The 26,516-nt window shown below is 57.4% G+C and overlaps 1 protein-coding gene across 2 annotated transcripts; it reads left to right on the top strand.

Moving 5' to 3' along the window:
* The first annotated feature begins 1,042 nt into the window (after positions 1 to 1,042).
* Positions 1,043 to 23,266, top strand: CBS (cystathionine beta-synthase). 2 transcript variants are annotated; one of them, XM_005907571.2, is made up of 16 exons: positions 1,043 to 1,173; positions 4,544 to 4,766; positions 8,453 to 8,559; positions 10,756 to 10,890; positions 11,372 to 11,451; positions 11,547 to 11,681; positions 12,199 to 12,268; positions 13,384 to 13,475; positions 14,218 to 14,343; positions 14,976 to 15,060; positions 15,366 to 15,471; positions 17,229 to 17,306; positions 17,474 to 17,608; positions 18,420 to 18,528; positions 20,486 to 20,570; positions 22,427 to 23,266. In XM_005907571.2, the coding sequence occupies exons 2-16, from the start codon at positions 4,552 to 4,554 to the stop codon at positions 22,582 to 22,584; spliced, it is 1,716 nt and encodes a 571-aa protein (XP_005907633.1). In that variant the 5' UTR covers positions 1,043 to 1,173; positions 4,544 to 4,551; the 3' UTR covers positions 22,585 to 23,266. The 2 variants fall into 2 exon arrangements, with proteins under 2 accessions (XP_005907633.1, XP_070232834.1); XM_070376733.1 differs by lacking the exon at positions 1,043 to 1,173 and adding an exon at positions 2,219 to 2,340.
* The last annotated feature ends 3,250 nt before the right edge of the window (positions 23,267 to 26,516 follow it).

Below are 26,516 nucleotides of genomic sequence, written 5' to 3'. Positions count from 1 at the left end.
GCAGCCGCTCAGGCGCAGAGGCCCTGTCTGCGCCCCACACAGGCCTGGGTGCAGTGCGCGCACATGGCCGGACACTAAACAGTCGGATACTGGGCGCAGTAACTCCATCCTCTGCCCAAGCCTGGCGGCCCCGCCCCTGACTCAGTCACTACGGTGCAGGAGAAACTCAAGGGTCAGTGTTTCTCCACTCAGCTCAGGAACCTCAAGAGAAACACAGGCTCTTCAAAAATCGAGAGCAACCAGTTTGGAATACTATTGTTGGAGGTGGCCTTCCCAACGGCCAGGGCGATCCTGGCGGTCAGCCATTGGCTCCCGGAGCTGGGGACAGCCTGCCAGCAGCCCGGTTCACAACGCCTTTGTGGCTTATGCCGTGTCCACGAGCGCTCAGCTTCCTCCCCGATGGGAGCGGTCACCCGGCTCGGCACACAGCGGAGCGCTGTATGTGCCGGACGCTTGGACCATGAGGGGCAGGACAAACCCGCGGTGATGGATCCGAAGCCCAGGTGCAGAGGGCCTACTGTCTGCGCTCTGGGCCCCCAGCTTTCGGCCCCTTGGGGTCCCGCAACCAGAAAGAACCTTGTCGGGTGGTCGCGGGACTGGGGCCCGCGTGATACGTGCTCATCCTCAAGTCCTTGCTCTCTCCAGACCGCAGGCCTGTAACTCAACAAAAAGTATTTATTACATTCCCGCAGAGCAAGGAGTTACCCAAGTAAAACAGAATCGGGACACTGGGTACAGAGCCTTCGCGCCAGTTGGGGTCTCGGGGTAGAGAAGCAGGGGAAGGGAAGGCGTAGACGGGGTGGGCGGGGGTCCCGGGAGCGAGGGGAAAGGAGGAGACACGGGCCACCGGCCCCTCGTGGCGTCTAACCAGAGTTCGGTGTTGGGGAGTGGGGGTGAGGCAGTGGGGGAGGGAGGGGGGCGGTGCGCTAGGGGCATGGCGAGGGGGCGGGTACGAGCGAGGTGTGGGTGGGACCCTCGATCCGCAACTCGGGATTGGCCGGGTGCCGGCCCCCGCCCCCCTTCTCTCGGCCAATCGCCTTCCTCCCACTCTGGCCGCCGGGTGCAGGGTAGCCAACAGCCTTGGGGTTGCGTCTCCTCGTCGCAGCTTTCCCGGCCGCCGCTCGCCGCTCCCGGACGCGCCCACCCCTCCTCTCTCTTCGGGTCTCGGTCCAGGTGAGCACCTGTAGGACCGAGACTCGCCTCAACCCTAGGCGGAGGGATCTGGCTGGGTTCTCGGAAGGGGTCCCCGCCGCCCAACCGCGGGCCAGTGTTGCATCATCTGCATCTGCTCGCGGCGGAGCCGGGGCCGCGCCTGCGGCGTCCCAGACCCACTCCTAGCGCGAGTCCAGACTCTCCTGAAGCGGGGGTTTCCGCGCCCACGTGGCGTAGGGCCTCCGCTCCAGCTCCCGAGACTGAGCAGGGGTCAGCAGTGGGGGCGAGCCGGGGAGCGTGGGGCCGAGACCTGGGGAGGGTACTTTCGGAAGGTGCGCTCTAATGGTGCGTGCCATCATTGATTTTTTGCTGCTTTTTGGATGAAAAATGGTCGTTTCGTAAATTGCTCTTTTCCGTCAATTCTATTAAGTGGGTTGTGTGTGTGTAAAATATTGATGTGGTTGCGCGCGCCGCACGAGCCCTGGCTGCCCGCGGGCGGGGGTAGCGTGGCGAGGGAGCGCAGGGCCCCGCCCACGGCACGAACCAAGGGAATGGGGGAGGGTGCCATACTTTGAGCCCTAGACGGGGTGGGTGGCTGAGCTGGACAGTACGGAGGGGAAGTGGAGGAGGAGGAGGGGGGAGCGCAAAACGTAGCCTCCCAAGGGTTACTTGGGGGTGTTTATCCCACACGATATCCCCAAATGCCCCTCCGATAGTCTGGGTGACCCGCGGTCTCCAGGTTCACTGGAGAGGCTCGATTTTCCGCCTGGAAAGTCTCACTGGGAAACAGGAGTTTACTACTTTCCACGCCCTTGGCCCTGACTGGACCCCTGGACCGACTAGGGCGCGTGTGCAGGGAGCGGGGGGTGGGGGGGTGGGGTGAGGGTTCTGTCGAGGGTCGTGACCCGAGGAGGGTCTTGCGGTTTGAGGTGCGGCAGGAGCCGGCAGGGCGGCGCTAAGTGAGCCCGCCTGCCCCGGACGCACATGCGTCGGCGCGCAGGGCGCTTTGCCTGCGTGGAACTGAGCCCACCTGGAGCCTAGCCAGGCTGGGCGGGACCTAGTTCGCGGGTTCGGGACCCAGTCGCCCAGCGAGCGTCGCACCGAGTGCCTGTGGGTTCTGTAGAGACTGTCTGCTCCAGTCTGAGTTCCCAGTAGCTCCTTACTTTTCCGGAGGTTGCTCGAGGCGAGGTAGGTCGCCACCTAGGAGGCGCGGGGCTGCCCGCGTCTATGGGGTATTGTGGCCAGTTCCCCGGCCTGGGGCTGCCGGCCTGTGGGCCTCTGATGGGGGGAGAGGGCGCTTCTGCGTGATGGAAGAACCACATTCCCACGCCGGCGGGCGCCCCGCGGAGCTAAAGCAGTGTCCCGCTTGCCGCACGGGCTTTTTGATAAGGAGCAAGAATGACGTAGGATATCCTTGCAGCGTTTCATGAGGGAACCTAAACCCCTGAAAAAATATTTGCTGATCCTAGGGTTTGAAGGAACCACTGCTCCAGGTACGTTTCAGGCAGACGAGCTCGAAGGCTGATTTCTGCCCCGGAAAGCTGGGGGAGAATTTGAAAGGGCCTCGGGGATTTGAAATGGATGTGATTGCGAAGGGTGGGGGTCTCCGCCTCCCTAGGCTTCTGCCTGTGCATCTGGGGCGACCTGCTGGGCTCTGGTCTGCACCTGACCCCGCCCTGGGAGACGGAACCAGCTGGGGCTACCTCTACTCTTGCTGGGGTGCCTCTACTCTTGCTGATGGCAGCGGTACCCACAGGGCCTGCTCTGGAGGAGCGAGCCAGCCGGTCAGTTAGCCTCCACGTGTACTTCCAAGTGTGGGGCCCAGTTCTACCTGGACTACCCCACCTGTTCACAGCATAACTGCTTTCCTAAGCCTCCTGGGGAGCAGAGGCACAGGGTTGGGGGCTGGGGTCCCTCTAGCTTCCAGGAGGAGGGCGGGAGTGGGGATGCACTCAGAGATCACCTGGAGCCACATCCCTACCTTGAGCTCCTCTCAGGGACCTTCCAAATCCACAGGGCTCCAGATAGGTTGGGGAAGGGGAACTTTAGATTTATAAAAAAGTTGGGAATAGAACAGAGTTCTCACAACCCAACCCCGCCCCGCCCCCAACACAAACGCATTGAGCACAGTTCCTCCTCTTATTACCATCTTAGGTTTTTTTTGCAATCAATGAACATTACTGTTGATTTAAGTCCGTACTTACTCAGAGTGCCTTAGTTTCCCCTTTTCTGTTCTGGGGTTCCCTTCTGGAGACCTCATTCCATTTAGTCTTCACTGCTCCTTATAGAGTCGGAGCCCTGATAAATTTTCAGTCGTCAGCCTGGTGAGTGATGGCTGTCCATTCCTGTTTCTTTCTTTCCTTTTTTTTTTTTTTTGTCATCTGTTTTAAGTTTCCATGAATTTTAAAAATTTGATAAAATACATGTAATATGTTGTTTATTTTAACCATTCATAACTACAATTTGGTAGCAATACTTACATTCACAGTGTTATGCAGCCATTACTATTGTCTGTACCCCAAACTTTTTCATGGTAACTCTACCCATTAAACAGTGACTCCTTTCCCCAGCTCCTGGAAACCTCTGTTCTCACTGTCTCTGATTTTGTCTGTTCTGAGTACCTCGTATAGGTGGAGTCATGCAATGTTTCTTCTTTGCCTGATTTACTTGACTTAGCAGAATGTTTCCTTTTTTTAGGGTAAAAATATATTTATTACTATCTTCATCTTCCTCTAATTATTTCCATCGTTCAATGTAGTCTTTTTAACACAACATTGTTGAGATATCTTTGATGTATAAAAGTTGTGTGTATATTTAAGGTATACAACTTGATGTTTTAATTTACATATTCATTGTGAAAAGACACCACAATCAACCTATAAGATAAATAACATTCATTACCTCTACATAGCTGCTGTGTGTGTGTGTGTGTGTGTGTGTGTGTGTTCATATGTTGAGAATTAAAACTTCATTCCATTTTTGTGACCAAATACAATTCCACTGTGTGGATAAGCCGCATTTTGTTATCCGTTCACCCACTGATGGACATTTGGTTTGTTTCCATGTTTTTGCTGTTGTGAATAGTGCTGTTATCAATGTGGTGGACAGATGCCTGTCTCCATGTTTTGGGGTAGGTGTGTAGGAGTGGGATAGCTGGGGCACACAGTAGCTGTACGTTTAACCTTTGGGGAAAGCGCCCAGTTGTTTTGCACAGCAGCTGTGCCTGCATAGGTATGCCTCTTCTTGTCCAGCTTCTTGAGTGAGAGGAGCCCCACACCCAGAGGAGGCCGGGTGAGCAGGAGTCTCCAGATGGGAGCTGTAAAGCAGGCTCTTCTGCAGGAATCTGGAAATAGGCTGAATTGACAGCTTCTCCTCCCCTTCCCTTTGGCAGGTCCCACCATGCCTTTTGAGACATCCCCCGCAGACACCCTCTGCAGGTCTGCAGGGTGCCCCCACCTCTCAGGGGCACACTTGGGGAGAGGGAGCCTGGAGAAGGAGCCTCCGGAGGACAAGGAAGCCAAGGAGCTGCTGTGGATCCGTCCCGACGCCCCAAGCAGGTGTTCCTGGCAACTCGGCAGGCCGGTCGCCGACTCCCCACATTGCCACGCTGCCCTGTGAGTCCCGCTAATGATCCTAAGATGGTCCATCTGTTACCCTGCAGGGGAGGGTCTGTTTTCTGGAAGCCAGATGGTCATGTGGACCTGGGGTATGACCCCCCGCCCCCTGCTCCATCCTTTGCAATCACTCTAGGTGGATGGTGAGTTGAGATGGGAGGTATTTCATAGCTGAGTCCCCCAGGGCTCAGAGAGGCCACGGCTTGTTTGTGCTGTAGCCCGGCACCTAGGTGGGGCTTCTCAGGTGATAAAGAATCCACTTGCAATGCTAAGGATGTCTCTGGGCTTCCCTGATGGCTCAGTGGTTAAAAAAAAAAAAAAAAAAAACTGCCTGCCAGTGCAGGAAACTCGGGTTCGACCCCTGGGTTAGGAAGATCCCCTGGAGGAGGAAATGGCAACCCACTCCAGTATTCTTGCCTGGGAAATTCCATGAGCAGAGGAGCCTGGCAGGCTACAGTCCATGGGATTGCAAGGAGTCGGACATGGCTGAGTGGCTGAGTATGCACACATGCTAGCCCTTAGGTGGGTGCTCTCCCTGCCAGCCCAGGACTGCGCATTCTTGTAATTAGAACCATGTCTGCCTTCTCTACTTAACTCCAGGTCATGAAATATTTTTCTATAGTGGGGTTTTTGTGGTTGGACTGAGACTGTTGGATGAACAAGCCATGATTTTAAGCGCTCTCAGGCATTCACTGTCTGCAGTGATCTCAGTTTGAAGAACTGTGGTGGAAAATAGAGTTCATATAGTGCATGCGTCTTTATCAGGCACCTCCTGTGTCTGTGCCCTGTTCTAGGTGCAGGAGATAATCAGTGGGAAAGACAAAAAGGCAAAAATCCCTGACCTACCGTGAAACTCAAATCAAGTCCACTACATCTTAGGATTATCTTTATTTCCCTGGTGTAACCTCCCAACAGTAGAACATAAGTGTCATAAGAATGTACCTTTTAGGTGCTTGATTCTTACTTCTCATACACTGCTATGCCGACGCCGATGCTTACTGGTTTTAGATTCAGAACTGGGGATGTGCAGGGGGTGTGCTCCAAAGTGGGGTCAATGGACAGAAATGACATTTACAAACCCAGAAACTCCCGACATTAAACACATCTCAATGCTGGGAGCTCAGGAGGCCAAGATGGCTACTGGCCAGACGTCACAAGCCCTCACTGCCAAAGCAAACCAGGGCAGGGGGTGAAGGGCCTGTGTGAGGCTGGGGTTGGGAGGCCCGGACTCCTGACGGCTCCATGAGCGTCTCACCTGGGCCTGGACACCATTGTACCCAAGCTGTAACCTGGCACCACACCTGTGCTCCACGCGGTGGCCTGACCCTCCTCCAGCGCCCTGGCAGGCTTGCTGTCCCCCCCAAACCGCTTGACACAGCTCAGGTTCACTGTTTGTGAGGAGCTGGGCTCAGGCCCGAGGCACTAGGGCTCACCTACTGTGGGACTCTAGACCTGGGTCCCTGAAGGAGACAGCCTGGGGGTCCCAGCGGGGAGACCAGAGGGTGATGAGATGGTGGCGTGGCCACGTGACTCGGGGAGACTTCAGAGGTGGTACCTGGATTGGCAGGAGATGCTAGGCATGTGGGTATCTGGGGAAGGGGATTCCAGATGGTTCCCAGGTGGGGTGGACTTAGAGGAACAGAGCGGGAGCACCGGGCCGGGGGAAGAGCTGCGGAAGGAAAGGGGAAAGCAGGCCCCTCCGTGGTGAGGGGTTTCAGGTTTGTTCCAGGGTGCTGTGGGCTCTCCCAAAGGAAAAAGGAAAGGCAACTGAGATGAGGTGTTAAGTCTACCCCCAGGCTCCTGCCCTGGTCACCTCAGGCCAACTTCTCCCGTGACTTTCTGGCCCCAGGGCCTTGTACTGAGTCGGGAACCCTGAGTTCTCCGCTTGCCCATTAGCCCCTGCTGGGGGCAGGGGTGGGGGTGGGGTTACAGGCAGGCCAGGCCTCCCTCTCCTTCTAGTCCATAAGCCTCTGCTGGGGGTGGATGACTCAGCCACCCCTCCTGCCCTCCCCAGGTGTTTAGTTCTCCTGCCTTGGCTTTAATTAGTTAATGAGTCCACCCCAGGGTTGCCCCTAGGACTTGGTCTCCCTCCAAGGCTGGGGTCAGGAGCCCTTTGTCCCTGCCCAGGCTCTCTCCCCTCACTCTGATGCCCACACCTCTATTGGCTGAGCCTGCTTCCGGGGCGGCCCAGGGCATCTGTTTTAGCTCCTCACCACCTTGGAAGGTGCAAGGGTTCCAGCTGGGCCATGTCGCCGCATGTCTGGGCTAGGGGCGGAAGGCAGCATTCCTGGGGAGCTGGCTCACCACCTTGGGGGTGGGTGAAGAATCCACATTTATAACAGGCTCTTGCTGTGGGGGCCGGGGTGCCTTCAGCTGTGGGAGCCATGGTACAGGAGAGATCCAGAGCGTAGGAAGCCTTTGTGTTTCTTCGGCTCAGTTTTGCATATTCCAGCAAGAATTGGTGGCACCTCCTTGGCGTGGATGGGGCAAGAGTGTGGGATCTGAATCTCTCCTCGAGGGTGAAGGTGGAGGGTGCGTTGTGGGGGCCACTTGGGAGACGCAGGTTCAAGGTGTGTACACAGCTGAGCAGCTGCTGGGCTGTCCTACACCCCCTGTCAACTGTCACCAGCTTCTCAGCTGGAAGAACTGCTGCAGGGGGTGGTCACTCAACTTGAATGGGGACCGTTGACCCATGAGAAGCGAATCCGACTCTGAGCCTGGAAGCCCACCTGGGAGTCGTCTGACCCTGGCCCCAAGCACAGGGGTGACCAGCCTTTGTTCTTTGGCCTGCGAGTCGAGCTTCCCACACCTGTGACAGACACCCGAGTGATGCCTGGGTGGGCTCTGAAGCCACTGTCCTTGTCTGGTGGCCAGACCCTCTGAGGGGTCCCTGCCCTCAGGTCCCTACCAGTTTTTTCATCAAAGAGAAGGAAAGGAGGTATTCCAGGAGGCAGGGGCCATGAGAGGAGATGAATATCAAAAACCCTAAAAAGACTGGGGCTCCCCCAGTGGCCCAGTGTGAGACCCCCACTCCCGGTACAGGTGCACAGGTTCCAGCCCTGGTTGAAGAACTAAGATCCCACATACCATGTGGTGCAGCCAGAAAAATGAACAAACAGAACCCCGAGAAAGATAGACCAGGACATGCTGTTGTTTTGAGAAGTAAAAGTGTTAGTTACTCAGTCGTGTCACCCTCTGCGACCCCTTGGACTGCAGCCCGCCAGGCTCCTCTGTCCATTGAATTCTCCAGGCAAGGATACTGGAGTGGGTTGCCATTCCCTTCTCCAGGGGATCTTCCTGACCCAGTGATCCAACCCGGGTCTCCCACTTGGCAGACAGATTAACACTCAAAAGAAGTTGCAGAAATAGCACAGAGAGATCGTGGGGACGTCACCCAGCTGCCCACTGACACCGTCTGTTACCACCGTGCGTTTGCAAACCCTGGAGACACCGGTGCAGCTGTTACTAAATCACATTCGTTTTCATGGGTTTTGAGGTGCACTTGCCCGTGTGTGTGTGTGTGTGTGTGTGTGTGTGTGTGTGCCTTTTACCAAGCGTGGATTTGTATAATCGCCATCCTGATGCTTGTGAAAGCCAATTCTTTGATTTATTTAAAAGAATGTGCTGTGCTGCCAAAGCCGGTTTTGTTTTTTTCTGAGTAATCACGGACTCCTCCTCTGTTTAAGGGTAAAATCTCCAAAAATCTTGCCGGATATCCTGAAGAAAATCGGGGATACCCCGATGGTGAGGATCAACAAGATCGGGAGGAACTTTGGCCTCAAGTGTGAGCTCTGTGAGTGCCGGCTTCCTCGCCCTATGCGAGTCTTGTGGGCCTGGGGGGGCGGGTGTCCCTCCACATTGGGTAAGGTCAGAAGCATACACGACAGGGAGGGGCGCTGTGGGGTGACCGAGGCCGCTCCGGAGTCGTCGGTGTCAGAGAGCCGAGACCTGAGTGTGGACAGCAGCGTGTCCAGGCAGACGTCGGGGGTGGTACCCAAGCGGGGACTGCGGGTGATGTAACCTTGCAGCTGCAGGAGGAGGGGGCCGGAGCCCAGGAGCAGAGCGGGACCCTTCTGTCCTGGACCATCCCAGGGAGGAGCAGACACGCCTTGGCTTGGACGGGCTGACGGGACAGTGGGGGCGACTATTGTGAGGAGGGTCTCAGCCATCAGCCAGGCAGGAAGTGACTCCCTGGGGGCTTAGACAGACACTTGTCATTCATGAGACGCAGTGGGAATTTGGGGGCTGTGTTTGCCTGGGCCCCCTACACAAGGGGATCGCCCTTGAGTCTCCTCCAAGTCCTGTGGGGAGGGGGCATCTTTGCAGGAGGCTATCTCCAGGAACACGGGAGGGTGAGGGGCTTTCTTCACCTCCACTCTTCTGGGCACGGAGCCCAGGTAGACGTCAGCCTTGACCCAGAGGAAGTGGCAGGTGCAGAGGTCCTGGTTGGGGGGAAAGGGGACCAGGCCCAGTGCTGGAGCAGAGAGCCGGGGAGGGGAGAGTGTGGGGGTCTAGGGCTTGGTGCCTCCTAGAGGGACTGAGGCCCTGTGGTCGATTCACCCCAGAGGCATCATCATTAGAGCCTTCCTGCCCCCACCCCTCCCCTTGCAGTGAAGAGTTTTCTCCAGAGCAGTGAGCAGAACACACCACCGGGTGGGGGAGGGGTTCGCTGCCGGGGCTGTGCCATAGTGGGCTCCATGCTCTCACGTCAGATAATAGAAGCCATTACCTAGTACCCTGTAGGCATGGGCCTGCTGCTGCTGCTGCTAAGTCACTTCAGTCGTGTCCGACTCTGTGCGACCCCATAGACGCAGCCCACCAGGCTTCCCTGTCCCTGGGATTTTCCAGGCAAGAACACTGGAGTGGGTTGCCATTTCCTTCTCCAATGCATGAAAGTGATAAGTGAAAGTGAAGTCACTGAGTCATGTCCGACTTTTCGCAACCCCATGGATTGCAGCCTGCCAGGCTTCTCTGTCCATGGGATTTTCTAGGCAAGAGTACTGGCTTGCTGCACCTCAACTCGGCAAGAGCCCTTGAAACATTTTAGTGTGTCCATTTTACAGGTGGAAAAACCGAGGCTCAGATTGGTTATGTGGCTTACCCACGGCTGATCAGCTGGAATCCCTGCCTTCGTGCCAGCCTTTCCATGGGCTCGTTAGAATTTTCTAACTAATTCAAGTGTGTGGCCGGCAAGAGTCCAGGGCGCAGGCCTCCTCAGCGGTCAGACACTTGAGAGCCCTCTTCACTGTCCCAGCAGGGCCTCTGTGAGTCCCGGGAGAGAAAACCTGTCTCTGGTTGTGGGATTTCAGAAGCCAGCACAGACCAGGATGGAACGCAAACTATGGGCCCTCCAGGCTGGCCAGGGCCCTGCCAATCACATTTGGAGCCACATCGCTCCCTTTTACTGACATGGCATAGTTTTAAGAGGTGGGAGGGAGTGCCCCTATGGAAAGACAAGCAGAGGCTTGGGCACAGCAAGGGCGATCCTGCCTGCAGGATGGGGAGGATGGCCAGGAGGCCCAGGGGATTGGGGTGTGGAGGGTCTGCTGGTTGTGGTCTGGCCGTGTGATGGGGGGGCTGTTACTTCAGGATATGAGGTCATTTGGCAGGGCCACTGGGCCCGATTTAAGCCTGGGGCTCCAGTCACCACCCACCCCCAGCACATGCCCAGCATGTCTCTTTGGGCCTGTGCTGCCTCATGGGGGTGGCTCTGCTCCGTCCATCCAGTGGGGGCCCCCTTGGCTCCTCTGTCTCATTCACCTGGAGTCGTCGCATGGTGCATGGCAGGTAGGATGGACAGGTGAGAGAAGCCACAGTGGGCATGCACCTTCATCCAGGTCAGGTGTGGGAGGCACAGTGGAAAGTGATGATTTTCAGAACCCCTGAAGCCTGCTGCTGCATCCCAGGCGTATCGGGTGATGGGAAGGGACAGCAGGCATCAGTTAGGGCTCAGGGCCTCTTCCTCTCGTGATGCCTCTCTGGCTCCCAGTGGCCAAGTGCGAGTTCTTCAACGCGGGCGGGAGCGTGAAGGACCGTATCAGCCTGCGGATGATTGAAGATGCCGAGCGTGAGGGGACCATAAAGCCTGGGGACACGATCATTGAGCCGACGTCGGGGAACACAGGTGGGCGCTGCCTCCTCCTCCGGGCCCGCGGTGGGGGTGGGAGCGGCAGTGCCCCCCCGGCTGCATTCAGGGTCACTCTCCCCTCCGGTGCAGCAGCCCCTGGGTCCACAGTGAGCCCCACAATGTCTGCTGCTGTTGCTTTTGAAATATTTACGTGCTCATTTGGCTGTGCTGGGTCTTAATTGTGGCATGTGGGTCTTACTTGCGGCATGTGGGATCTAGTTTCCTGAACGGAAAGCAAACCCAGGCACCCTGCGTTGGGAGCTTGGAGGCTTAGCCACTGTTATTATCACCTCCCCGGCTCCCAGTGTGAGCTGGAGGAATTGGGGTTCACGACATGCACCCCCTTTTCTCCCCTCATTCGAGGGCAGAAGGGGGTGACGGAGGGCCTTTTTCCAGTGCCCTCTCCCCTGGGCCTCTGGGGCTGGCGGTGGGGCCTGGAGGGTGCCATGGCCCCTCTCACCCCATGTCCTGTCCCCAGGGATTGGGCTGGCCCTGGCTGCCGCTGTGAAGGGCTATCGCTGCATCATCGTGATGCCGGAGAAGATGAGCACAGAGAAGGTAGGCAGGTGGGCGGGGGATGGGGCGGCTCCCGGGCCTCTGTCCCCGCGCTGCAGGCCTGGCAGGGAGTTGAAGGCTGCCACGTGCCTCTGCAGGTGGATGTCTTGCGGGCACTGGGGGCTGAGATTGTGAGGACGCCCACCAACGCCAGATTTGACTCCCCCGAGTCGCACGTAGGGGTGGCCTGGAGGCTAAGGAATGAGATCCCCAATTCTCACATCCTGGACCAGGTGAGGTCAGGGCTGAGGGCTGAACACGCTCCCAGAGGTTTGGACCGAGTGGGGCCTTCCCTGGGGGATCTCTGTTGGGGGCTTGCGGGTGGTGTTGCCTCTGCAGGAGGAGGGGCGGGGTGCAGAGTGACCGATGTGCTGGCATGCAGTTGCTGCCCTCTCCCGGCCCAGTGTGTGGCTGATGGGGTCGGCAAGCCTTTGGCTCTGCTGCTCGTGTGCCCACTTCAAGGGCTCAGCTCAGCACGCTGGGTTGGAATGTCCCTTGCAGAGGACCCTGGGAGCTCTCTAAGACATAAAATGCATGCAGACCTTTTAACTGGATGCTCTTCTTTGTCATTCATTCCACGTCTGGGTTAATTCAGAAATCTCATCTTCTGGAGAGCTGGTTTTGATGCTTGGTGTCTGTTGAGCCACAGGAGCCCCTCTGACTTGCACTGAGTCATTTGCCTGGCACCCTGTGGCTGCTGCCAGTTCTGTGCGTTGACCTCATCATGGCTCCTTTGCTCTTTCCTGGCAGTACCGCAACGCCAGCAACCCCCTCGCTCACTATGACATCACAGCCGAGGAGATCCTGCAGCAGTGTGACGGTGGGTACCTCTAACTCTGCTGTCCATCTTGACTGGGAGTGTACACTTACCCACTCCTTGATAAACTCCTATTCATGCTTCAAAACCCAGTTCAAATATCCCTTCTCTGTGAAATGCTACCCTGAATATTTCCCAGGAGCATTTTCCGCCCTCCGTTCTGCCCTCTTGGACTCTGCCCATGCCTCGCCTGCAACACCCAACTTATCATATCTGTTTACCTAGTAGTCTTTTCCTCCAAACTTGTAGGCGCTCCTAAGTGCAGGGAACAAGCATGTCCCAGGCTGGTTCTGGGCTCACAGTGGGGGCTTCACATTGCTGAACGGCACTGACCCCAAACGCCAGTGTGGGCACTGAATTCAGCGTTCGGGTTTTCTCATGTGCAGACCTGGGGTGGTGGCTTGCAGCTTGGCTTCTTGGAAGCTCTCTGCACATTTGGTGCCAAACCACACGGGGGTTGCGATGTTCTCTAAGGGCTGTTTCCTGAGAGAGTCCTGGGAGTGGCTGCCAGGGGCTTGGCACCTTTGGCTTCCTGTTTGGAGCCTGGTGTTGGCTTAAGTGCCCTCATTCTGTGCCCAGGAGCCAGGCAGCATGGTCCAGGCATTTGCTCACCCAGGTTTTACATGTGAGAATCCTCTCATTTGGCAAAAACAGTGCATCTGCCTCAGCATGGGTGCCTGCGCTGACTTGCCTCCTGGGTGCCTGAGCTGGCCACCAGGTGCCGAGAGAGCCCAGACAATGTCAGAGCTGAGCTGAGTGGTTAATTCTAGTTCCTTTGGTAGTTCAGTTCACTTACCCACGTCATCTGAAATCAGACAGCCCCCTGTGCCCCACCCCCTGCAGGAAGGTCCCCTGTTCACAGATTCACAACTCTCATGGGGTTTATGACTGGCTGCCATTTAGATTAAATGGGGCTTCCTGGGTCCCCATTACGGTGAATGCTTCTTCAAGGTGGAGGATGTGATGAAAGGTTTCAGCATGAGAACAGTTCTGCTTTTGCCCTTTGGATGACCTGCCTTTGTCGTGTATGAGAGCATTCTTGATTCCTATGAAGAGTTGGTGGGGCATGGCCGCTCCTTCCTGGGGATGTCCTCCCTGACACACTTCTCCATCCCTAGGGAGGCTGGACATGCTGGTGGCGTCGGCGGGCACGGGTGGGACCATCACAGGCGTGGCCAGGAAGCTGAAGGAGAAGTGCCCTGGGTGCAAGGTGAGGGACTGCGAGGGGCATGGGCACCACCCCGCCCTGCCCTGCCTGGAGATGGGGGCCTGAACGCAGGTATGTTTCCCACCTGTGGCCTGAACTGCAGCCAGAGGCTTAGCCATCAGTCTGCTTGGCCTTGGGCGCCCAGGGCGGCCTGTGCTTTAGAGCTGAAAGTTCTAGCTCCCGACACTTCTGCCCCGACAGCCTTGCATCTTGTAGGGTGTGTGGACCTGCCCTGCCAGGTGATAAAGGACAGCAGTGCATGACCCGGGTGCCTAGATGGACTGGGGTGGGAGAGTCCAGCTGGGGGGCCTCCCAGGATTGTCCCAGAGCTGTAAGCGCTCAGGCCCTGGGCTCTGAGATCTGGGGGGGGCACTTGGGCCTGGGGAGGGGCTCAGAAAGACCCCACTGGTGGTACCCGCATATCCTCTCTTGCTGCCTGTTTCTCTGATGTCCAGGAGAGGTCATCCCAGCTCTGCCCCTCGCCCCAGGCTCCCACTGTCCATTGGCATCTCTCCAGGGTTGTCCTAGGTGCCCTGCACGGGAGGAGTTTGCCGGAAATCCACTTCCCCCAGCCTCCCACTGCCCCACCCCGAGTGCCCCGAGCTGGACATTTAACATGTGATCTTCCAGCACCTGGGCCTGGGCTTCTGGTTTTGAGTCTTGAGACCTGGGAGCGGGGCTGCACCCTGATGCCAGCCGGGCATGTCCAGGTGAGACTGGAGCCCTAAGGACGCCCACTCCACAGATTGTTGGCGTGGATCCCGAAGGCTCCATCCTCGCAGAGCCTGAGGAGCTGAACCAGACGGAGCAGACGGCCTATGAGGTGGAAGGGATCGGCTATGACTTCATCCCCACGGTGCTGGACCGCACGGTAGGCGGGGCAGCAGTGGCGGGGCCAGCCTCAGCCTTGTCCAGCGGGGCACGGGTGACCGGCCCAGCAGGAGCAGAGAAATGAGTTCCGAGCTGTGTAGATGGTGGTAGACGAGGTGCTGTCCCAGAGGTCTCACGTGGTGACTCACGGTACTGTGGTCAGTGAGCTCCTGCCACGGACACAGAGGCCATGGGTAGGGGTGTGGCACGTCCTGTCTGTGTACAAACCTTCCTGCAGAGCGAGGGAGCTGGGCGGCTGGGGCAGGTGAGCAGGCCAAGGAGGGAGATGTGAGGAGCACAGAGAAGGCTGCTTTTAAGGACCATAAAGGAAGCTTCAGGCAGAGAGACCTAGGCTACAGTGTGGCCACGCTGCAGGGCTGGCAGGCAGTTTAGGTGCCATGGGCACACTGTGGACCCTTGGGCAGGGGGAGGGGGGACGATCTAGGTCTGCAGAGTGAGTGTTGGATCCCAGCAGAGGCTGGGCTGCATCCCTGGAGGTCATGGCCACCTGGACCACCGTCGTCTGCGAGATTGCAAACTGGGCCGTGGGCCCCACGCCCACCCCCACCCCCCCACCTGATTGCTGAGTGCTGGGCGCTGCCCGGGCTGACCGTTGTCCTTGGCTTCCCGCAGGTGGTGGACAAGTGGTTCAAGAGCAACGATGAGGAGGCCTTTGCCTTCGCCCGCATGCTGATCGCTCAGGAGGGGCTGTTGTGTGGTGAGTGGATGCCGCACTCTGCCCTGCCAGCTTCCGTCCAGCGTGTGAGGGACACCCTCGCTCTGGCCGCCCGGCCACCTGCCCGGGGCTCTGAGTTCCGCGGGAGGCTTTGGTGGTGCAGTGCTGAGCAGATGGGAGACGGAGCAGGGTGTGGACGGATAGTGAAAAGTGGGGTCCCCCAGCACCCCACACCCAGCTCATCCACCAAGGATCTCTCCAGAGCAGGTGTGGGCGTGCCCACACTTGGGTGCACATGCAGCCCCCCGCCCCCCTGGTGTGTCTGACCCCTCCTGCCCTCTCGGCAGGTGGCAGCTCTGGCAGTGCCATGTCCGTGGCCGTGAAGGCTGCCCAGGAGCTGCAGGAAGGCCAGCGCTGTGTGGTGATCCTGCCGGACTCGGTGCGGAACTACATGTGAGGCCTCCGTCCTCCCCGGCCTCCAGTGCCTGCGCTGTCTCTGCTCCCGGCCATTCCCCCAGATCCTACGGCAGGGCCCAGGGAGCCTGGGGTCTGCGGCCCCGCTCCGTGTCCCTGGAGTTCACGCGTTCTCGGCCGGCTTGTCCCCAGCTTGGGTCTCCCAGATGCCTTTGGAAGTCTGTGCACGTTCATCGTGGCAGCACTTGGGGGCCTGGCGGGACTCCCCAGGGAAGGGACCCCGTGTGTCCCCTCACTCCTTCGAGCTCTCAGGGCCTCCTGTTCAGCCATGGAGGGTGAGGACAAGGACGTGGCCACCCTGAGAGCAGCTCCCCACCCCCGCCCACTGGATCCTTTGCTCACTCACAGTCTGGCCCTGAACTGGGGGGACCCAGGCTGGGGTCAGTGGCCCCCGAGGCCCCTTCGAGTCCAGTGGTTCTGAGTGTCTGTGCACCTGGAGCTCTCTGGCTCCTCTGGGCTCATGGCCCTGCCTGGGGTCACTGGCCGAAAGAGCCAAGGTTGGAGTGTGGGCCGAGGTCACAGGGGGCTAATGCCCTCCTCCATGGATGCGTGTACCCTCTGGTGTCCTCCCTGACCCAAGAGTGACCCAAGAGTTACACACCTCGAGTGAGCTCAGCTTCCCCCAGGGGGGCCATTCCGTAACCGGGACTCCAGCTGGGGGTGAGTCACCTCTGGGCGTCCACTGCCAAGTTGCCCTGAGCCTGGCTACCCACCCACACTACACAGTGCATGAGAATGGCCATCTCCCCATGTGCTTGGCTGGCCTGCTGTGTGGGCACGCACGTGTGCCTATGTGTGCGTGAGAGAGGGTGGAGTGAGTGAGTGATCGTGTCCTCAGCATGGACGTCTGGGCTAGGGGCTGGGGGGCCTCGGCCCCCACTTTTTTGGCCCTCATCTGCCTTTTGGGGCAGGTCCCTGGCAGCCCCTGAAGCCTGGCCTGGTGTCCTCTGACCCCTGGTGGGACAGGCTCCCCCTGCCAGAAGCCCTGAGGGGCTGTGACTACACGAGATTCGGGACAGAACTGTTACTGACCGGGGTCTTGGACCCTTTGATCAGTAGAAATGGATCCGAGGCCAGACGGGAAGTTCAGGCAGGGCTTTACCGGGACTTGTGCTGCAGCAATGGGAGCAAAAACAAATATTAATAACGGGTTCCCTGGCTTGTTCCCTGAGTGTGGGGGGTGGTGAGCTGGGTCCTGACATGCGGTGGGTCCAGGGGTCGGGCCAGAGGGTGGCCTGCCCACCGCTGGGTGGTGGTGTGTGCAGGGGGCATGAGCAAGACCCTGCCTCTGCTCCTGACACCTCGGAAGCGGTGGTCGGGTTTGGGTCCTTTAGCATCTTGTCCACAGTTTGTCGCATCCGCATGTGGTTACTTCTAGTCCCTTCTCGTTTCCTGGTATCTGTTGCTGGAGGAGATGTTTGTCCAGGTGCAGGCATTGCAGCGAAGGGTCCCGAGTCCCAGGGTCCCAGCCCATCACAGAACCTTCTGCTGTGCTCTGGGCATATTCAGTTCTGGTTGGCCAGATACCCATACTGACCACCATCCCCTAGGAGGTCTTTCTGGCATCCAGCCCTCAGATCTCTTCTTGGAGCCTCCAGCCAGCCCCTTGGGGTCTCTGCTGGACTGTGGGGTCTGGGAAGGTGGGGTCTGGGCTTACTCTGAGGCCCTCTGCCCTCTTTGGGGGCAGGGGTGGTGTTGAGACCCTCCGCCCAGCCCTGTGGCTTCTGATGCTGTAGGTCCAAGTTCCTGAGCGACAAGTGGATGCTGCAAAAGGGCTTCATGAAGGAGGAGGAGATCTCGGTGAAGAGGCCATGGTGAGGACACCTCTGGGCAGAGACCACATGTGCGGGGCTCAGGACTCGCGTGCCAGGTCCCCAGCGGCACATGTGCAGTCCCTCACCTGGCTGGACGCCCCCCGAGGGCTCCCTGTTCTCACTCGTCTCTCGGTTCACGGACTCCCTGGCCTGCCCTCTTCCCTCAGGTGGTGGCACCTCCAGGTTCAGGAGCTGAGCCTCTCGGCCCCACTGACCGTGCTGCCCACCGTCACCTGTGAGCACACCATCGAGATCCTCCGGGAGAAGGGCTTCGACCAGGCGCCCGTGGTGGACGAGTCGGGGTCAGTCTCAGCCTCCGTCCAGTGCTCTGCCCTACCGGCCCTGCCTGTGTGCCCCTCTGCTCCGTGCCTGCACTGCTGGGCAGGGTGGCCCAGCCGACCCCACAGCTGGCCGGCTGACCTCGGTCACTTTTCATCCAGATGCTCAGAGCGTTGGACGGCTGGTCCCTGAGCCCTGGCCGGGGTGGGGCCTGGTCGTATTAACCCTTCCCACCCCCCGCACCCAGTGTGTGCACAGGAGCATGTGCCTCCCTGGAAGACCATGGCAGACGTGCTGTGGTGACGGGCCTCCATCAGGACTATTCCAGGTCTAACACCAAAAGGCCCACATCCCAGGACCCTGGCCAGTTGGTGACCCTTGACACTTGTCAGAATGGAAATGCCCAAAGGACTCACCCACTGGTTTGCTCTCTGCCCGCACCGGACAGTCAGCTCCCAGGGTGGGGCATCGGGTCACTGCTGTGCCACACAGAGACCCCGGGCAGACAGTGTTAGTGTGTTAGACGCTCAGTCGTGTCCAGCTCTTTGCATCCCCATGGACTGCAGCCCGCCAGGCTTCTCTGTCCATGGGATTCTCCAGGCAAGAACACTGGAGTGGGTTGTCATTTCCTTCTCCAGGGGATCTTCCTGACCCAAGGATCGAACCTGGGTCTCTCACATTGCAGGCGGATTCTTTATCCTCTGAGCCACCAGACCAGATAGTGGTTGATTCCAAGAGGAGTTTGGGTTTGGCCGTAAGGGCGGCTGTGCTGAATTCTGCCATATGGTAGGAGAGGCGCCAGCGCTGACCACTGCCCTGTGTCCACTTCCCCAGGGTGATCCTAGGGATGGTGACCCTGGGGAACATGCTGTCGTCCCTGCTCGCAGGGAAGGTTCAGCCATCGGACCAGGTTTGCAAAGTCATCTACAAGCAGTTCAAACAGGTACGTGCCCCACATGACCCAAGCAGGCAGTGCCGAGACCAGCTCTGTTCTGGAAGGCGGGGGGGGAGTCCCTCTCTCTAGGGTGCCGGGTCCCTAATGCTCAGCTCATCAGATCCATAAATCGGAGGCTTTGCCCTGGCTTCACAAAGTGAGAAGCCCCGGGTGGGGAGAGGCCAGCATCGGCGAGGTCTCACCCACGTTTCACCGACACCCGAAGGCTTCCTCACCCCTCCCCTCCCGGCCCGCTGGTGTGCACCCTGTCCCGCAGATGGTGCACGCTCCCCAGGCTCGTGTGTGCACACAGCCCCACCGTGTGTGCCCTCCCCAGGCTCGTGTGCACACGCAGCCCCAGTGTGTGTGCCCTTGTCTGGCTGCTTTGACACAGTAGTGTTTCAGGGTCCCTCGGAAGTGTGCGTGCACACTGTCCACCCTTCCGTGCCTGAGTCCAGTTCTGTTGTGTCTCTGGCGTTTCCTGTGGATTCTTCGGTGTGTGTATGGCCCTCCCATCCCTCAGGGAAGAGCCGAGCCTCTAAGTCCCCCTCCCTTAGGGTCCCAGGCTGGCCTGCAGCCACACCCTTCCTCCAGGGGGTAGCTGAGTCCCGGTCCCTTGGGCTTGAGTGCCACCGAGATCCTCGGGGGTCTCAATGCCTTGCCACTGAGGTGCTGGGGGGGTGCAGGCAGACTCAGGAGGTCCTTCAGTGTGGCCCCACGCATCCCCATCCCTGTCCAGAGAATGTCCCAAGAAGAATGCAGCACTGTGGAAACCCAGGCGGGTTCCATCTCCTGGGCACACCTTCCCTGCCCAGGGCTGCCCCTTCTCACCGCCACCACCTCAGCGGGCTGGCTGCTGTCACTGAGCAGCATGAAGAGGTCCCCGTGGAGCTCTGGCTCTCCCAGAGGGGAGGAGGAATCCTGACTCCCATGGTCTGACTACGTCCAGCATCTGACCTCATGAAGACAAGCACTGGGGAAGTTGCTCCTGCAGCCCAGCACGGCTGTGTTGGGTACCCCTCAGCATGCACGCGCACCCACGGGCAGGTGGGCCCGACCCTCCTCACACAGCTGAAGGCCCGCTGATGTATTTCCTCCCGCCCTGGAGCTCGCATCTTCTCCCAGGGAGCCTGCCTCCGTTACTGGAGTTTAAGCATACCCAGTGGGGTTTCCCCGGGGCTCACTGCTTTGGAGATCACCCTAGGGGTTGAGAAATGGACCCTAAGTGTGCCTCCTTCTTTCTCTTGGAAGCTCTCACCATGTGTCTGTCGAGCAGATGGAACGGAGGGCCCCATGCTCCCTTGCCCTCCCTGTGCCCTGCAGTACTATGTCTTGTCCTCACGTGGGATTCGTTCCAATGGACGTGAATACTGCGTTGTTCATAACTGAAGGCCCTAGTTCACCGAGGGTCCAGTCGTTGAGTTCTGCAGTTATGTTGTTCAGTTGCTCAGTCATGTCCGACTCTGCGACGCCATGGACTGCAGCACGCCAGGCTTCCCGTCCATCACCAGCTCCCGGAGCTTGCTCAAACTCATGACCATTGATGCCATTCAGCTGTCTCATCCTGTCGTCCCCTTCGCCTCCTGCCTTCAGTCTTTCCCAGGGGTCTTTTCTGATGAGTCAGTTCTTCGCATCAGGTGGCCAAAGTATTAGAGCTTCAGTTTCAGCATCAGTGCTTCCAATGAATATTCAGGCTTGATTTTCTCTAGGATTGACTGGTTTGATCTGGATTGGTGGGTTTGATCTCCTTGTTGTCCAAGGGACTCTCAAGGGTATCCTCCAGCACCACAGTTCGAAAGCATCAATTCTTCCAGTTCTCCCAGGTGTTCTTTTATGAGTGTCGAGTCCCGTTCAGTCTCTTGGGTCAGCAGGAGGCTCCAGAAAAGCCCCTTGGGGATGCCAGCCTCTCTGCCGCTCCTTTCCTTGGGCTCCGGCCAGCGAGCACTGACCACAGCTTCTCTTCCAGATCTATCTGACGGACCCGCTGGGCAAGCTCTCGCACATCCTGGAGATGGACCACTTCGCCCTGGTGGTCCACGAGCAGATCCAGTGTAAGCTGGGTCCCCTGGGGCCTGGGGGGGGGTGCCGGAGCAGGAGCTCTGTGGGATGCTGGCTGCCCAGCCCCCGACCCCTGAGCTTTCCTGCTTTGAGCTCCAGGGCATCTGGGAGCCAGAGGTACTGACCCCCGGCCTTGGATGCAGATCCCAGAGGGACCCCGCTGTGGGCCAGGCCTGGGTGCTGGCTACCAGTGAGCTAGGGCGCTTTATAATCCAGGCCTCCTTGCTGCGTCTCCAGAGGCCAGTGGTGTCCTTCAGGTTCTAGGCTACAACAAGGTTGTAGAAATCCCAAGAATTGGTGGTGGGCTCCAAGGCCCCCAACCACTTTCCCGCTGAGGGTTGGTCCAGGAGCCTGGGCGCCAACTCTAACCCCTCTCCCGTCCTTGGCTCCACAGCGCGGGACCTGGCCTTGTCGGGAGAGGTGGGGGGGCCGGCAGGTATGTACGCCCTGCCCACCCCTGGACCTCGGAAGTGGCGCTGCGGTCAGTACCGCAGCCTCCGAGTGCAGGGGAGGGCGTCCAGCCCTGGACCCTGAGCCCGGCTGGGAGGGCCCTCCTCTGTGTTGACCATATTCTCATGTTTGAACACCTGCACACCCTGACCAGGGATCCAGCTTCAGGGTCTGTGAGTAGTTTCCGTGGACGCAGCCCTACCTGGAAGCACTGCCATAGATGCTTTTGTGCTGTGTTGGCAGAGCTGAGTGGCCGCAACAGACACCCAACAGCCCTTTACAGGAACTTGAAAGACCTGGTGTTGGACGGTGTCCCCAGGGGGCCTGAGGCCACCCCGACTGCCCTCCCCTGAGGGCTCAGTGCTCCTCCAAAGCTGCCCCTTTGCCTAAAGCCCCCAGTCTCTTCTGGGTCCCTGTGCTTTTTTCTGAGATGCTCCAAGCTGGCACCTCCATGCCTCCCCACCCCCACCCTGTCGACCTCTGCCCTCAAGGTTGTCAGGGACAGACGGAGGTGGGAGCTGGTGGAATGGGATGCACCCTGGTCATTTCCCACCCACTGCTCAGCTCTGCCCCACCCTCCGTGGGCTTCTCCACAGCTGTCAGTCAGCATTCTCCCGAGAAAGAACTAGCAGGACATGTGCATATAGAGATTCCCTGTAAGGTATAATCGGCTTACAGGCTGGCATGCCCCAAGAAGACCTGCAGGGCGAGCGGGCAGGCCTGAGACCCCATATCCAATGTTCCCAAATCCAAAGGCAGGACTCTTTCCTCTTGCTCGTGGAGGGTCAGCTCTTCTGTTCTATTTGGGGCCTTCAACTGGTTGGACAAGGCCCACCCACACTGGGCAGGGCGATCTGTTTTACTAGGTCCATCCAGTCAAGAGTTGTTCACATCCAAAGACACCCGGAATGACGTTTGACCCAGCGTAGGGGCACTCCATGGCCCAGTTGGGTTGAAATGTCGAATTAACCATCTCAGCCACCCTTTCTACCCTTGGGCTGCAGGGCAGGGGGCCCGAGTTCATTCTAAACCTAAGAGAAAGGCATGGGTTTGAGCACAGAATTGTAAGCCAGAGATGCGAGCTGGTGGTGGTGGGTGTGAGTGGGACTGGGATTTCAGGCCAAGACTCAGACCTTGGGCACCAGCTGCTCCAATGACTTTGACCCTCGGGCATCTCCCCATGGGTGTGACTCAGAGGGGTCAGGCCCTGCTCTCTGCAGCCTCACCTGTGTGGATACTCTTGGGAGAAGAGGGCACTTGTGGTCAGACACACAGGTGCCCGTGGACATGGGGCAGCCTCAGGGCTGGCCCACCTGCCCGTGCCTGGGGATGAGCTCAGTGGCCTCAGCTCTGCGATGGGCAGAGGCCCCTCTGAACCTTTGGCCTTGTCCCTCCTCAGACCGCTGCCACGGGGAGTCCAGTAAGAGGCAGATGGTGTTCGGGGTCGTCACTGCCATCGACTTGCTGAACTTCGTGGCCACCCGGGAGCGGAACCAGAGGACGAAACCAGAAAGTGCTTTGAAGCTTGGAGGCGCGGGGGCTGAGGCCCAGCTCTGACTTCTCACTGCGAGCCTGCTTGGTTGTTCTCTTTTGCTTTTGTAAATACCAAGCAAACGGGTGATTTTTAGCCTCCTGGTGCTGGGTGTCACTCTGTCCAGACCAGTAGCAAGACTGCTTATAGCTTAGCCCGGGGCCGGCAGAGATCTTGTCGTTTCCTCGTCTATAACACTTGTCTCCCTAAATGAATCTATTTATGGTTTATTCCATTAGATGTGTTTTTCTTTAACTTTCTTTTAAAATGTTTCAGCAAGCAAATCTATCAAAAGAGAACCCAGCCAGGCAGATAGACCCCTGAATGACCAGGGTAGGGAGACTGAAGGCGGAGGCGAGAGGGCCTCGCCAAGGAGTCCAGAGCGGGGAGCAGCAGAATGGGTCCCAGGAAGTGTGGGTCGGGGCAACAGTCCACTTGGAGCTGGGCCAGTTGGAGTGGCTGGAGTGCTTGGGGTTTTTTAATTGAGGTGAAATTCCCGTAACCTAAAATGATTGATTTTTAGATGTGTAATTCAGTAGTGTTTACCAGAGGTTGTCCAGCCACCACCTCTGTCAAATTCCAAAACCTTTCATCCGCCTCTCAAACTGTCACTCCTGTCTCCCCACTTCGCCTGGCAGTTACCACTCTGCTTTCTGTCCATGGATTTACCTGCTCTGGATATTTCATATAAAGAGAATCATACTGTGACCTCTCATGTCTGGCTTATTTTATTTTACATTATGTTTTGGGGGTTCATTCACACTGTAGCGGGAATCAGTACTTCATTCCTTTTTGTGCGTTGGTCAGTCCTATCCGACTCTTTGTGACCCCAGGGGCTGTAACCCGCCAGCCTCCTCTGTCCATGGGATTCTGCAGGCAAGAATACTGGGGTGGGTTGCCATTTCCTTCTCCAGAGGATCTTCCTGACCTTGGCATTGAACCTGGGTCTCCTGCATTGCAGGCAGACTCTTTACCATCTGAGCCACCAGGGAAAATTTCTTTTGTGTGGCTGAGTGGTATTCCTTACATGGGTAGACCAGTTGGTAGGTATTTGAGTTGTTTCCAATCTCGGGCTATTGTGACTAGCAGTGCGGTGAACGTTCGTGGATAGGTTATTTGAACACCTCCTTTCAGTTCTTTTGGTTGTATGCCCAGGACTGGAATTGCTGGGCATGTGACCATTGTATGTTTCAGCTTTTTTTTTTTGAGGGACCACCAGATTGTGTTCCGCAGCCACACCGTTTTACATCCCACCAGCAGCGCAAAAAGACTCCAGGTGCTCCATGTCTTTGCCAACACTTTTATTTTCTGGCTTATATATATATCTATCTATTTGGCTGCACCAGGTCTCAGTTGCAGCATGCGGGATCTTTTCATTGTGGCATGCACGATCTCCAGCCTGTGGGATCCAGTTCCCCAACCAGGGATCAAACCCATGCCCCCTGTATGGGGAACATGGAATTCCAGCCACGGGATTACCAGGGAAGTCCCTGGCTTTTGGTTTTTACAGCCATGGTAGTGGGTGTGATGTGTATGTTAGTCGCCCAGTCGTGTCCGACTCTTTGCGACCCTATGGACTGTAGCCATAGTCTACAGAGGACTCTACAGGCTCCTTGGTCTGTGGAATTCTCCAGGCAAGAATCCTGGAGTGGGTTGCCATTCCCTGCTCGTGGTAACTCACCCTGGTTTTGATTTGCATTTCCTTAATGACTAACAGCGGAGAAGGCAATGGCACCCACTCCAGTACTCTTGCCTGGAAAATCCCATGGACAGAGGAGCCTGGTGGGCTGCAGTCCATGCGATCGCTAAGAGTCGGACACGACTGAGTGGCTTCACTTTCACTTTTTACTTTCATGCATTGGAGAAGGAAATGGCAACCCACTCCAGTGTTCTTGTCTGGAGAACCCCAGGGACGGGGGAGCCTGGTGGGCTGCCGTCTATGGGGTTGTGCAGAGTCGGACACAACTGAAGTGACTTAGCATAGAATAGCATAGCAATGACTAACAGATGTTGAGCATCTTTTCACATGCTTTTTTGGTCATTTGTGTATCGTCTTTGGAGGAGTGTCTGTTCAAGTCCCTTGTCCACTTCCAAGTTGGGTTGTCTTCTGTTCGGTTGTAGAAGTTCTTCACCTGTTCTGTATACCAGGCCCTTCTCAGACCTGTGATTTGCAAACACTGCCTCCCATTCTACGATGTGTCTTTTCCCCTTTCTTGATAGTGACCTTTGGTGCACAACAGGATTTTCTTGTTCTGTTTGTTTTTGGTTTATTTGGCCTCCCCCTGCGGCATGAGGGATTTCAGTTCCCTGACCAGGGATTGAACCCATGACCCCTGCATTGGAAGCCTGGAGTCTTAACCACTGGACTCCCAGGGAAGTTCCAACAGTGTTTTGTGATGAAGTCCAATTTATCTTTTTGGCTTTCGTATTATATCTGAGAACCCGCTGCCAAATCTGAGGTCGTATTTTCTTCTAAGAGTTGACCATTGTAGCTTGTACCTTTAGTTCGTTGGTCCACCTTGAATTAATTGTTGTACCTTGAGGGAGTCTGGGATCCAGCTTCCTTCTTTTGTGTGGCTTTTCTTTTGGTGAAGAAACACTCTTCCTTACTGAGGGCACAGCCTGGTGGGTGATGCCATTGTCCCTCAGGAATTTTGTGGTGGGGGCTCACAGGTGCCCCGCTCCCCGCCCCACGCCAGCTGCCTTCCTTCCTCCCCGCATCCCTGGGGGGCTGCCTCTTGGAGCAGCATGTTTTCTGGGAAAGGCTTCCTGTTGTGGACATGGCTTTGCTCCTCAGGGAGGATCCCGGGTACAGCGGGGTGTGCCTTGTGGGAATGGCTGGTCCCTTGGTCGTCAACTACTCGTCTCCAAGACTAGAGGACCAGGTGTCCTGCAGCCTGGGGTCCCCTGGAGCCACAAGAAGGTCACACCACCATTCTCCCCAAGGCTGTTCGGGCCCAGAGACAAGCCGGCAGGTGGAGGTTTTCCCAACCAGGCCCTGGGACCACACAGAGCTGGCTGGAAATGAATTCCAACCTTGGGGGTGGCTCATGGATGATTTGACTGAGAACAGCAAAATATTTTTAAAAAGTGTTTTTCAACAGAACGGGTAGGACAAATAATGTGCCCCAGAGATGCAAGGTCCCAATCCTGGAACCCGAGGATGTTCCCGGGTGGAAGTGTTTGCAGATGCGAAGTGATTGAGGCTCGAGGTGCGTGACAATCCCAGATCACCCAGACAGGCCTAAACGCCCTCACATATGGAGAAACAAGGGTCCAGCTACGGGAGAAGCAAGGGGAGGTCTGAGACATGGACAGGAGGAGGACGCGGCCACACGCCAAGGAACACCGCCAGGGACCTGGGAAGCTGGGAGAGGCAGGAGGCCCCACGCCCAGTGTCTTTCCAGGGAGCACAGCCCTGTGATACCCTGACTGCTGGCTTCCTGGCTTCGGGGGGATGACAGTCTGTTGCTTTATGTCCCCATCAGTGATCCTTCGTTTCAGCAGTCCCAAGACGAGTGCAGGTTCCTGTCAGTGGAATCATCAGATGATGCTCTTGTGTTTCACTTCTTTCTCTCAGCACAATATTCTGCTGATTTTTAAGATTTATTTATGTATTTGGCTGCGTTAAGTCTTTGTTACGGCATGTAGGATCTAGGTTCCATCATGCAGGATTATTCATTGCCGCACTCAGACTTTCTACTTGCGGCGTGCAGGCTCAGCAGCTGTGGACCTAGCTGCTTAGTTGCCACTAAGTTGTGGACTTAGTAGCCCAGACTTAGTTGCTTCTCAGCATGAGAGCTTGTTAGCTCTCCCACCAGGGATCAAACCTGTGTCCCCTTCATTGCAAGGCATGTTCTTAACCACTGGACCCTCAAGAAAGTCCCTTTTTTAACAAATCAGTTCAGTTCAGTCGCTCAGTCGTATCTGACTCTTTGCAGCCCCATGGACTGCAGCA

The sequence above is a fragment of the Bos mutus genome, chromosome 1, assembly GCF_027580195.1.
Source record: "Bos mutus isolate GX-2022 chromosome 1, NWIPB_WYAK_1.1, whole genome shotgun sequence".
NCBI classification, from domain to species: Eukaryota; Metazoa; Chordata; class Mammalia; order Artiodactyla; family Bovidae; genus Bos; species Bos mutus.
This window is presented reverse-complemented; position numbering and strand designations above follow the sequence as displayed.